General features: G+C 39.0%; 1 protein-coding gene across 1 annotated transcript in view; it reads left to right on the plus strand.

The window, feature by feature from the left end:
- TP63 (tumor protein p63) overlaps positions 1-12,533 on the plus strand; it is a 113,643-nt gene extending 101,110 nt beyond the window's left edge. The window contains exons 10-13 of the mRNA XM_083174732.1: positions 4,133-4,290; positions 7,248-7,392; positions 10,572-10,665; positions 12,222-12,533. Coding sequence (XP_083030858.1) covers positions 4,133-4,290; positions 7,248-7,392; positions 10,572-10,665; positions 12,222-12,518 — 694 coding nt within the window. The 3' untranslated portion in view covers positions 12,519-12,533. The remainder of the gene's footprint in view (positions 1-4,132; positions 4,291-7,247; positions 7,393-10,571; positions 10,666-12,221) is intronic.
- The last annotated feature ends 271 nt before the right edge of the window (positions 12,534-12,804 follow it).

The following is a 12,804-nucleotide window of genomic DNA, read 5'->3' on the forward strand; positions in this document are numbered from 1 at the left end:
CAAATGCTGCTGGACAGATTTAAGTGCAAAATGCTTTGTATTGCTTTTATACTGTATAAAAAGGTCCTCTTAGGCTCTATGTTATTTCAAGTACAAACCGCGTATTTCATGAATAATAAAATCAGTTAAAATGTTCTCAAATTCACATGCCTTTAGGACAGATACATGTTTAAAAACTGTTGACATCATTTCATGATATAGAGATTTAGTATTGCCTGATTGATGCCATATTATTTTATAATAGACATTTGTAACAACCATAAATCTGTGGAGGTTTCACAAGAATACACGCTAAGGGGTCTGTTAATCATCGTGGGGAAATCGGGCCTCCAATAGTTAAGAATCCCACTAGCCACAAATTCCACTGGTGGATACTTACCGTAATTGCATTCTGTAAAGAAGCTGTCCCTGCTATCCTTAATAATGCTACAGAAGTAACAACGATATTTACGTATACTTACATGCGTGACCTTAGGTGACCCTAGCACACAACCAAAGATTACTCAGGGGTAAATGTATGATGCAGTGATAAGAGTAGGGAAGTGAGGTCAGTGGAGAAGTTACCCATGGCAACCAATCAGCATTAAAGTAACATTTATTATAACATTTTACAGAGCAGCTGATTGGTTACCTTGGGCAACTTCTCCATTGTTACACTTTTCCACTTATATCACGGCTCCATACATCTAACTCTCAGTGTGGAGAAAGTGAAATGTTCTACTGGGATCCCTCTTCAAACTCTAGAACCTCTTTCTCACAGGGGTGGGGCACATGGAACAAGTACAATCTGATGATTAGGCAGCCCTATCTGGATCCTAATAATAAATGGGCCTGTTAAATAACAAATCTGTAATTGGCCCAATAGTGATAATTAACAGACCCCTAAATATTACTATCAATATTCATTTTCCCAAAGCTCTGAGCTAAGTATTAAACTTGTATTTTGGAATTAATTAAGTACAACAGGAAATCATCAGGTTTATGAAGTTAGCACCAGAAGAGAAGACAGCTTGTACAGTAGCTTCCTCAATACTAATATTATTTTTATATTTACAAAACTCTGCAGCATTGTGTAAAAGGGAGATAGAGAAAATACACAACAGTGATATCAGTGTGAGACATCACATGCCCTTCTATATAAGTCATTTTAAAATCGTGTATTTAAGCCAGTGGTTCCCATACTGTGTGCCTAGGCACCCTGGGGTGCCTCAGAGTTCTTGCAGGGTGCCATGGGTTGGTGATCCTGGACTAAATTATTTATGGTCACAGTGATAGGCAAAACTAGAGGTAGTGGCTGCCAATCATAACGCACGTGGATAATCATAAATGAAACTGTACACCACCACATAACTAAGGAAAACAGATACTGTAGGCGCAATTTACTTCATTTAAACATTTTTTATAATGTATCAGATAAAAACTTTTATCCTAGTGGTGCCGTGAAAAAATGCTGATACTCTAGGATGCCGTGATTCAAGAGAGTTTTCAAACCACTGATTTAAGCAATCAGATTTTGTGTGGGCAGTAGAGAGATTTAAGGTGTGGTAGGCAGGCTAGCAGTGGTCCCATTAGTCACTATTACCTAAAGCCATGCACTGAGTGCTATTTTGAATTGCTTCTGCTAGATTTCTATTTTATAAATCCATTGCTTATTGTTATGTGTAATACCAACAAAAAACCTGTACAAATAAATGTGTAAAAGCAGTTTTATAATACAGGATTGTATGCATTTACATGCTTTGCTCTATTACATTCTTTAATGTTAATAGCTTTACAAAGCTACAAATTACTCTTCTAAGAATTGGACTTTTAAAAATAAGTGTTCATGGTTTAAAAGTAGGAAAATATTCATTTTGTGTAGACAAATTCCACTGGGTTTCCCCTTGGCATCCTCTTGAAGTGCTGTTTCGAGTGGCTGCATGTTCCTAATTGCCAATAAATATTTATATTAGTTTATCTTGGACATCGGATGTCTTTTTGTTCCAGTTCCTGTTCACTCTCTTGTACTTAAGCCAGATTTTCATAAGGTCATTGAGACAAACACACCACTGTAGCTGCCTGATGACTAGATGTGAATCGCATCACTGTGGTTTCCTACTAAGTAGACTTGAATCACATACTGTATACCAACCAGTGATGCCCAGAGTTTTTTTTTTTAACACAGGGGCCAGGTGTTTGGTATAAATACATGTTTTTAAGCCAGATTCTATAAAAAAAGGAACACAGTCACAGTAAAATCTGAGATGGCTTTTAAGGAAAGGTGCTGATGCCTACATCAAATCTACAAGCCATGGGCCAGATAGTCCTCACCTATAAAACAAGTTGAAAACATCAATTTTAATCACCTGCCACTGACTTTTAACTATGACTTCTGATGAACATCTTTGGTCCCACAAAATAAGAGAAGTTCAATGAATTTGAACTGCTGTCAATGAAACTGGGTGCTGGTTGGACGACCTAGGGATCCTCCAATCGGCCACTGGCTTTCAATAACAGGATAAATTAGACATGAACAGATGGGGGGTTGATAAATTCTGTGTTAAAGTTGAAAACCCCTTTAAAGCTAAGGTACCTAGGAAGAATGTATCAGTTAGTATTTTATTCATTTTCATTCACATATAAATGTAAAAACAAACTGAAACATTCAGCGTATAAACAGAAATACTTTGTGTTTGACAAGCTGCCATTGTGATGCGGAGAACAACCATTCTGTGCAGTTCAGCAATGTACATAGATTTGCTGGCACAGTTTGCAGAGTTCCATTCACAACAGCAGAAAAACATTCTTTGTTCACTTTAAAAAAAAAATGAATTTCAGTCACGCACATTGTGCTCTTTGTTTTTGCTTAAAGTTTGCAATAGGTCCTTTTAGAGACCTACCACTAATGCAAAGTAAAAACCCAACAGTATATGCCCATGAAGTGCGTTAAAATAGGATCAGATATGTTTTGATTATTTTATTATTCCATCCTGTAATCAGACTATTCATCTTGCAAGAATCATTGTCAGCAGTACTGTGCAATGTACCTTTTTATCCTTACGCGAAATCAAAACAACAGTGAACGATAAGTCTGGAATCTGAGGTGTGTAACTGAATCTCTAGGTCCTGCAATCAGCGCCTCAGGGTATATGCTTACTACCTCCTCCACTTGGTTAGCTGCCATATACCTGGAGGGAATTGAGTGATCCTATCTATTCACATACCTGCCCAGAAGCTGTATGCAATGTTACTGGACTGATGGAGTTAGAAGTAATATCACCTCTTCCTCATAGGAGCATTGACATGGGAATGCTGAGAAGTGTTCATATAGAGTAGATGGAAAGACAGGCTTGTCTGTATACTGTGCTTATGCCAAATCTATTTCAAGGCAGCAGCCTCACTAGCTCGCAAAGAAGTTTTGCACTTGTTTTATACTGTACCTAAGATTTTAATATGTCCCTCTTAATCTGAAGACAATGTTAAGCAATATAATTTCGTTGGTCCAAGCTGAGGTTACCGACCCTATAGAAAATTGTGTGTAGACCTTTAAGAGTACATTTCTTTCTGCTAACAGACTCACCTCTTTATGGAGTCAAGTCTGCATTAGCCGAAACGGACACGGATTGTCAAACTTGCAACCATTTTGTTGAAAAACGCACGCGTTTTGTATGATCCACGGACTTTCCATCGCTCGACAGCCAGAACATTGAATTACAGCTGTCGAGTTACTGTCAGACCAGAAGAAAACAGCCCGGGATCCGACTGTCGGGACATACCAACAGTCAGAAACCTGATTGAATAACCCCCTAAATCTCCTAGAGAGTGGAAAAGTTTACCAATGGAGAAATTATCAGCAACTAACCTGCTTCTAGTTGGCATTTATCAGGTGCATTCCATAAAATGATAGGTAGAAGGTAATCGGTTGCTAAGGAAAACATTTCCACTTTTTCACTCTTAAGAAGATTTGATACATTCCCCCAATAGCATTTGGAGACACACAATCTTTTCCTAGGGCCCAGTGATACATTGTTCATAAACCTCCTCTTAGCTTAGGCAGGTGTAAAGATACTGTACTTCAAAGGTGGCAAAGAAAAGTATTTGTGTAGGCACTAGATATCCTCTCTTAAACATCAGATGTCTTGTATCTCTGCAGGTCTTCATTACAAGGGCAGCAATCCTTTGGGTCAGCCTCTCCGCCACTTGGCAAAATGAACAACATGAACAAGCTTCCTTCTGTTAGCCAGCTAATGAACCCACAGCAGAGAAATTCCATTACTCCTAATGCCATGTCCGATGGCATGGGATCAAACAGTAAGTTTACCTCAATCCTGAGCCTCCATGTTGACTTTGGCTAGCTTTATTGATCGCTATTTACATAAATATAAATTATGCAGTGTGCATCAGAGTCTTCTGTATTATATTCCATTGCACAGATGCAGGCAAAAGACCAACATGGTCCATGAATAGTGGTTTAAATATGTGGTTGTGATATCTGTGGAGAGTAGTAACAGTGACAGGTTGTCCTCGTCACAAAGTCAAAAGTAAGACTATTGGGATGACAATACTGTACAAATTGTATTTTTCAGTGATTTAGATAAATATTTAATATAACTTAGGTCAGGCATTCCCAACCACGGTCCTCAAGGCACACCAACGGTGCAGGTTTTGTAGATATCCAGGCTTCAGCACAGGTGACTTAATTAGTATCTGAGGGATTCTGATTAAACCATCTGTGCTGAAGCCTGGATATCACTAAAACCTGCATTGTTGGTGTGCCTTGAGGACCGTGGTTGGGAATGCCTGACTTAGGTGATCTGTTGAATTAGCCTTCTTGGTGTAGGTTGTGTCTTTGCTAGAATTCTACTTCTATCATTGAGTCTAATTTCTGGATCTAAAAAGATCCAGCTATTCACTGTTCATGCCAATTAGCTAGCTCCATCAAGGTTACCCTTAGTGCAATTGGAGGAATATCGCATATGGAGCCAAATGGAGCCATCATACACATCTCAGTCTCAATCATCATCTGATAAAACCTAATCACGTTGTCCTTTTTGGTCTTGTACACTGTCACAACTCTTCAATAAGGACACTCGCAAGGGGTTTTGGGCTTTGCTGCACCCAATATACCCAGGTCGCAGTTGTGTAACTGGGTTCTAGTGTATGGACTGCAGAGTATTACAGTGGAAGTGTAAAAGAATAGACATTGGACTACAGGATATGAACCTAATACTCTGAAAATGAGTAGTGCCCGGAGACTTTATTTTATAGGTTTTTGATCTGACACTAAACAGGAGGTCAAGTTAGGAGCATCAGGTGGTTAATGTAATAGGGCCCAAGTTGCCTGAAGTGCAGGACTTCAGATGAGAATGCCCATATTTTATATTGGCAATCATTTACAAGGCAAATCCAACCTTGTATGAAGTATGAGATACTGTCATTATGGAGGGGAACTCCTGTAGCCATCCAATGACTGGACTCCCACAGCACTGGGGGACCAGAGATGTCAGAGTATCTATGCTGCCCACCTGATACAAAATCTCCCAGAATATTTATTCATGTGGAGGGTAACATTATATAGATGCACTACCTTATTGTTGGACCATGTCGTGAACTTATGTGCATTTCCTTCTAGCATGGAAGGTATCCTTTTTCAAATTGTGAAGAAGTAACATAATTTAATAGTTGCAAAAGACAGTATGTACATAACACTGAATATAAAAGTGTAACATGAACATATTTTCTTTCAAATGCAGGCAAATCGATCTTTCTTAATTGCTATGAGCATTTGCCAGAGGTGTAGGTGTTCAATTATATGTCAAAATAATATACAGTATTATATTTCATTGCCAGTTGCATGTCCTGCAGGCCATTGAACACATCCGTAACATTCTTCTGCAGCACTTAAAGAACCATTAATTTCTGTCGAAGTGTTTTGGTTTATTAAAAAGTTGAAATATTATCTTCTACAATCTAACTTCTGAATGGAAGCCACATTTCTCATATTTTTCTTATTTAAATCTTTATTGGTGATTCTAGTACTGAAAATGTGGTTGGGTCAAACTTAAGGGGTGTACATGCAGTGCTATTGGGATCGAATTGCACAGCAAGGCAAGCGCATGTGATTTCGACTGTATAGTACAGATCTGTACTATATAGTCTTGTCTGCACAGTCTAGTTTTCTATTTGATTTTGATGCTGTGCATCGGTATCGAATCGAAATTGAATGCATTAGTTTTCTGTTCTATATCCATTCAATTTCAATTTGATTTTGCTTATATCAGCAAAATCTAATAGAAAAACAGACCACATTGATTTGTGTGTATGGGGCATTAAAATATGTATACAAATTAAGAGATGGTGTTATATCTGTCTGATATTTCTGTGCCAAAAAAAAACAATTGAAATGACCTGGCATGCATTGCACCATGTTTAAAAATTGCTGGATTTGCACCTAGTGTAAAATGAGGGCCAAGGTATACTGCGTATCTAACAATCATGAGACAGATGTGACTCCCACTCATACGTTACACAACGGATTAGACCTGTGACAGGAGTGTTCTAGTAAAAATAAACATAACAAAGAAACATCCAATATGTCTTTTGAATCAATGCTAATATCAATTAATTATGTTGCAATTGTAGGATATAATGTAAAGCATTCTCTGAACTTTCAGGATATTATCTCACAGCATATACAGCATTATAACTGAGATAATTATTCAATCATTTCTGATAACAGGACATTTTAACTTTTATTATCTATATTCCTATACTATTTCATATTATTTATATTCTAGTGGTAATGATCACAGTTATACGAATACTAGGTAAAAGCCTCTCAAAATGACAGCTTCTGCAATGTCGTTTCATTTCAATCTGTGACAGTTTTTACTTTCACTTTGAGCTGTGACAGTTTTAAACTCACAAACTCTTTCCATATCCAGCAAGTTTGAAAAAAGTCAGTACCCATACAGAAATTGCTTTCACTTTCTGTTCTGACATCTTTTAGCACACAAAGGAGTAATTTGGTCAGTTCAGTGGCCTCTAGTGGGCACTGGTTTTACTTCACCTCATAGTGGTTCTAATCTTCTTGTAAATGTATTCTGCTGACAGCAAAAGCAATATGCTTATATGTGAGCCACATAGGTAAACCATTGTAATACAGTAACATTTTATGTAGATATAGTGATGCAGAAATGTATATGACATAGGTTTGCCCTATAGATCTACTGTATGATGTACTTATGTATTTATCTATCTATTACCAGTTCCCATGATGAGTGCGCACATGTCAATGCCCGGTGACCTTAATGGGCTTAGCCCCCCTCAGACGCTGCCTCCTTCGCTATCCATGGCATCCACATCACACTGCACTCCACCCCCTCCATACCCAACAGACTGCAGCATATCCAGGTAAGTGTGCCAAGAGATGTTGTACCCCATGAATCATCTGCTTACCATAAAATGTTTGTGAGGATTTATTTCTGATGATAGAAAATAAACATTTAAATATTACTACTAGTGTTTATATAATATATGGATATATAGAAATACATTTATCTACATGAAAGCAGACTCTGGTCATGGCTTAAGTAGATATTGAGCACCTGCTGGTATCTTTTATATATTCAGATATTTTAGCAAAGTTTAAATAGAAAATTAAATATAAGTAAAACATATTTCACTGTTAGGGGAAATATTTATGTTTTAAACTTTTAGTTTAAAACAAAATTGTTAAAAATCTCATTTAATACGTACCGGTGTATGGGCTCCTTGTTTTATATTACCATTGAATCAAATTTACAGTAGTAGTCTTACTGTATTATACTTTTATGGATACTATAAGTCCCTTTTTTGATTTTCCACCTCTTATAAACATTTATAGTTTTGGAACACAATCTATCCACCAAACTTAGGGCCTTATTCTAGTTCACTCTTTCTGACAAAATCCTTCTTAGATGGACAAAACCATGTGCACTGGAGGGGGGCAGATGTTAAATGTGCAGAGAGAATGAGATTCGGGTGAGTTATTTTGTTTCTGTGCAGGGAAAATACTGGCTGCTTTATTTTTACACTGCAATATATATATCTCACTTTGAAGTAAAACCCCACCCAAATCTAATTCTCTCTGCACAAGTAACATCTGCCCCACCTGCAGTGCACATGGTTTTGTCCATCTAAGAAGGAATTTGTCAGAAGGAGTGAGCCAACATAACCCAGAGTTCCATAGTTTGTGTGTGAAGGCAATGATGACCTGTGACTATTCTAATTATGCGGGTATGTGGTAACCAATGTATTTATAACAGATAGGACAAGCCCACAATTGACCCTTTCACAGGTAGAACATCTCTTCCATAGCTATTTCCTGGATAGATACACTAATGTTCCAGAATGTATCTAAAGACCACATACTGGTCAGATGATATCTTCCTGCTACTCCATCTAGTAAAGCTCAGATTTATGTAGTCCACCTTTAACACCATTTCCCAGGACAGTTTCTACATTGTGTCTGTAGCCTGTAAGGACTAACACAAAAACACAATAAATGTGTGTATAAGCAGTTATTGGCTATAAATCCCAGCAAAAACTCTGCAGTATTAGACGTCTACTGTACTTCTGTCAGCATACAGTATTTTATTAAGGATGCTCTCATCTGTCCCTGATGGCTTCCACTTTCTCTACAGCTACAGTAGTAATATTGTATTGTTTGTTTTGTAAATGCAAGACTATCCAAATGAAGTCTGTCCTAACAGCATTGTAGGCCGTAGTCAATGCAATGCATTAAGGCCCCTACAGTACATACTCATTTATGGAAAAAAAAAAAAACATTACATGCCCTTCCTGCAGGCCCACATGCATATATACAGTAAATGGTTGTCATCACTCTGATTGGTGGATAGTTTTAGCCATTTACCAATCAGCATTTTTACAGCCATTCACTGTCTGTCTGTCTTTTCCCGCCCTAATTGTGCCACCGCAACCCAAACTGTGTTGAAGGCTCCTAGAATTGTGGAGCTGAGGGAAAATGGCCAGTGTGTCTATAAGTTATGCTGGCCCTGATCCAAATATGATGTCACCACAGCTTTGTTCTTTCTTACTGAGTGCATCTTTCTAGTGTACAATTAGTTTTATGTGGCATCCAAACTGAATATGTATAGATTTATGTGAACCATTGCATTGAATTCATATTCTTTTAAAGTGGTTTAGCACTTTCAAAACACATTTTGACAAAATGTCCTTTCCTTAACAATAATTATATTGGATCCACTCTACTCACTGTATTCATCAGGGTCCCCGCCACTTGCAGACAATAACTTACAGTATATTACAGTAGTTTGCTTATAGCAGGCATGTCCAAACTGTGGCCCTCCAGCTGTTGTAAAACTACACATCCCAGCATGCCTTGCCATAGTTTTGGCATTCCCTAATAACAAAACTGTGGCAAGGCATGATGGGACTTATAGTTACACAACAGCTGGAGTGCCATCGTTTGGACATGCTTGGCTTATAGTATTGTTTTGAATCTCCACAACTACTGGGGCATGAGAGTATACAAACTGATTATTAATGGTGTAAGAACACTGCTAAATACAGTGAATGGTGGGTGTCCAGCCAGCGGGGCTCCTATAAAAGTAGTATTACCGGTAAAGGACATTATCTTGGAAGATATTTTTTTTCATGTGGAAATCCCCGTTATTATACAAGTTCTTGTTAAATAGCAATTTGCATGACAGTAATCCACTTTAGCATACTGTAGTTGGTTGTTTTGTTACCTTTTTCAAGTGCCTTCTGCATCTTTTATTGCTCAACTTCTAAAACATATCAAAATATTTGAAAAGTAAGGGGTTGTATTTTGCACCCCCTTACAGTCACCTGGGCATGGATGCATCCCCCGCCCCTAATCAATTTGTGCATGCGTATGGACAAGTAAAAGAAAGACGTGAGGTGAGATAACGCTAGTTTTACCTCTACAACCACACTAGTCTTTGTACTAAAATGACTTCTGGCTAATATGGCAGTGTTTTGGGAACTTTATGCTAGAAAAATACAGATGTGCAAATGTCAATTATGGACTGTCCAGGTTAACCCAAAAGTACCCAACCACTCTGCCATCTTCAGCTATGCTGCTTGCTTGGTCAGTTGCTTTATTCTTGCCATCGTGTTCCTTAGTTGTCTCTCCTGTCAAACTCCTCTATCAGTGGGGTCTTCCAGCCCTAAATGCTTTTGTACCCTTTAACAGCATGTATTTGACCATTTCACTGAGTAGACCTCATCTGTAGATAACAATTACCAAACTGGAAGCTGCCTATGTAAATACTGCAAAGGCGGTGCAGACTGTGTCTGTATATAGCATGAAGGCATTCTCCAGTGCAGCATTAAGAGTAATATCTATTACTGCAACGTATGATAGTGTTAATAGGGAGTTTTATTTTACCAGACACCAGGAATCAAAAGATTCAGAAAGCACATAACTATTGTTATGTTCTCTCAATTCTTGTATTATTCTTAGAACATTCTTCCGTTTACTTATTTATTTATTTTAATCATGAACTTACGGCATTGTCATATAAATGATTTTCTTCTGTCTCCAGTTTTTTAGCGAGATTGGGATGTTCATCCTGTCTGGACTATTTCACTGCCCAGGGCCTGAGCAACATTTATCAGATTGAGCACTATTCAATGGAGGTGAGTTTCCATAATCTGGTATTTCACCTTCAGCTGTGTTTTCTCTCTCTTAATAAAGCAGGGGAGCTGACTGTCACTGATATAAACTCTAACTGTGACTATAAATTCATTTTCACTAATATCCTCCTCCTAACTAGGCCCTTATTCTGGTTCGGGCGGTACGGCCCGCGTGCGGCCGTACCGCCGATGTTTTTATTCTGCACATGCGCAGAGGTCAATCTGCGCATGTGCAGCCCCCTTCGCCGCAGACGTATTTCGTCCGCCGCAAAGGGGGCGTATAGGGGCGTGAGGGGCTTCAGACCCTCATTTCCCTATGTATACGCCCCGCGTTTCATGGGCGTTCCCATGCAAACGCGGGGCGTATGCATGCTAATCAGGGCATGACGCAACTCATGGGGGCGGAAAGCTGACGTCGCCGGATGTCAGCTCTCAGCCCCCATACAAGCTATCACACGGACGATTGTCCGTGTGGTCTCAGCTTGCGGGAGCTGCTGTGGCGTGCGGCCCTGCCTTCGATGGTCGACGACCATCGAATGCAGGGGGCAGCTCCCACCATGGTGGAGGCGTACGCCTCCACCATTTTTATGCGGATCGCCAGCCGTCCGTGTACGGACGGCCGTGGCGATCCGTCTCGTGGGCGGGGATTGGTTTGTGCGGCCGGAGCACCGTGTGCGGCTCCGGCCGCACCAACCAGAATAAGGGCCTTAGTAGTACTATGGACTTTTGACTTTTCATACTAGAAACCCTTGTAAGTCAGAAGAACCTGATAGGATCCAGTGCAACGTTTCTCCTTTCGGTGTTGCATGGCACCGCCACAATTCTGTTAACTTTATAGGGGTTGTTACAAATATACACATTTATGTGGTTCCGGTTGATAAATCTACATTGTCTATATATAGACTCAATAGGTCTCCCCAAAAGGACAACATGCAATAGGTCAACAGGGTCAAAAGGACAATTGGGATAAATGTTGACATGAAAAAGGTAAAATCATGATTTTTTTTAATAGTTAACTGTTCTTATTTCACCATCCATGTTGGCATAGGTGAGGGTAGTGAGCCACCGAGCCCGAAGCATGGCGAGTACAGCGAGCCACAGTTGTCGAAAGTGACAAATGAAATGTGGAAAAAAAAACTCATGTCTACCTTTTTATGTGTCTACCTTTTTCATGTCGGCATTTGACCCTGTTGACATTTTGACCCTGTCAACCTTTCCCATGCCAATCTTTTGAGGTAGACCTATTGACTGTCCATCTAGACACTGTCTATCTAATGATGCACCACTGTCATGGATAGAACCAACACTTCTTAGCTTCTGTGCTATACATATGAAATACTATTGACTCAACTAAGGCTCTTGTAACATTCATAACTATCCATGTAGGTTTAATCTGAACAAAGAATGCTTAAAATGTTCATATTACAAAACAAAATCACAACGTTAATGTTAGGCACACATATTAATGGACAGTAGCTCTATTTCATTTTCTTTCCAAGGATGGGGCAAAACATTTATTTTGCACATTTTTCATTTTGATTTATCTTGTTGTTTTTCAGGACTTGATTAGTCTGAAGATTCCTGAGCAGTTTCGGCATGCAATATGGAAGGGTCTAGTGGAACACAGGCAAATCCATGAGTTCACATCACCTTCCCACCTACTCCGAACAACCAGCAGTGCTTCTACTGTCAGTGTGGGTTCCAACGAATCTCGCGGAGAGAGAGTTATCGATGCTGTAAGGTTCACACTTCGCCAAACTATATCTTTCCCTCCCCGGGATGATTGGAATGATTTCAACTTCGATATGGATACCCGCAGAAATAAACAGCAGCGCATAAAGGAGGAAGGCGAATGACTATCATCTTACTTTTTCTCATAACTCTCCCCAACCAATTTTAAGACTGAATTATTCATCACCATCCCACTTGTGTGTTTATGTATATATATATATATATATATATATATATATATATATATATATATATACATACTGTAAATGTGGGAGAGATGTTATGCAGATTTACAGATCTAATGTTGTGCAAGAGTATAGGAAGATGTACAAGACATATATGTCGGTAAGGGTATCAGGGAAATCAGTTGCACTTGTGTTTCAAGCTTCAGTCTTCCAGGTCACCATCAAT

The sequence above is a fragment of the Crinia signifera genome, chromosome 3 (assembly GCF_055691185.1).
Source record: "Crinia signifera chromosome 3, ASM5569118v1, whole genome shotgun sequence".
In the NCBI taxonomy this organism is placed as follows: Eukaryota; Metazoa; Chordata; class Amphibia; order Anura; family Myobatrachidae; genus Crinia; species Crinia signifera.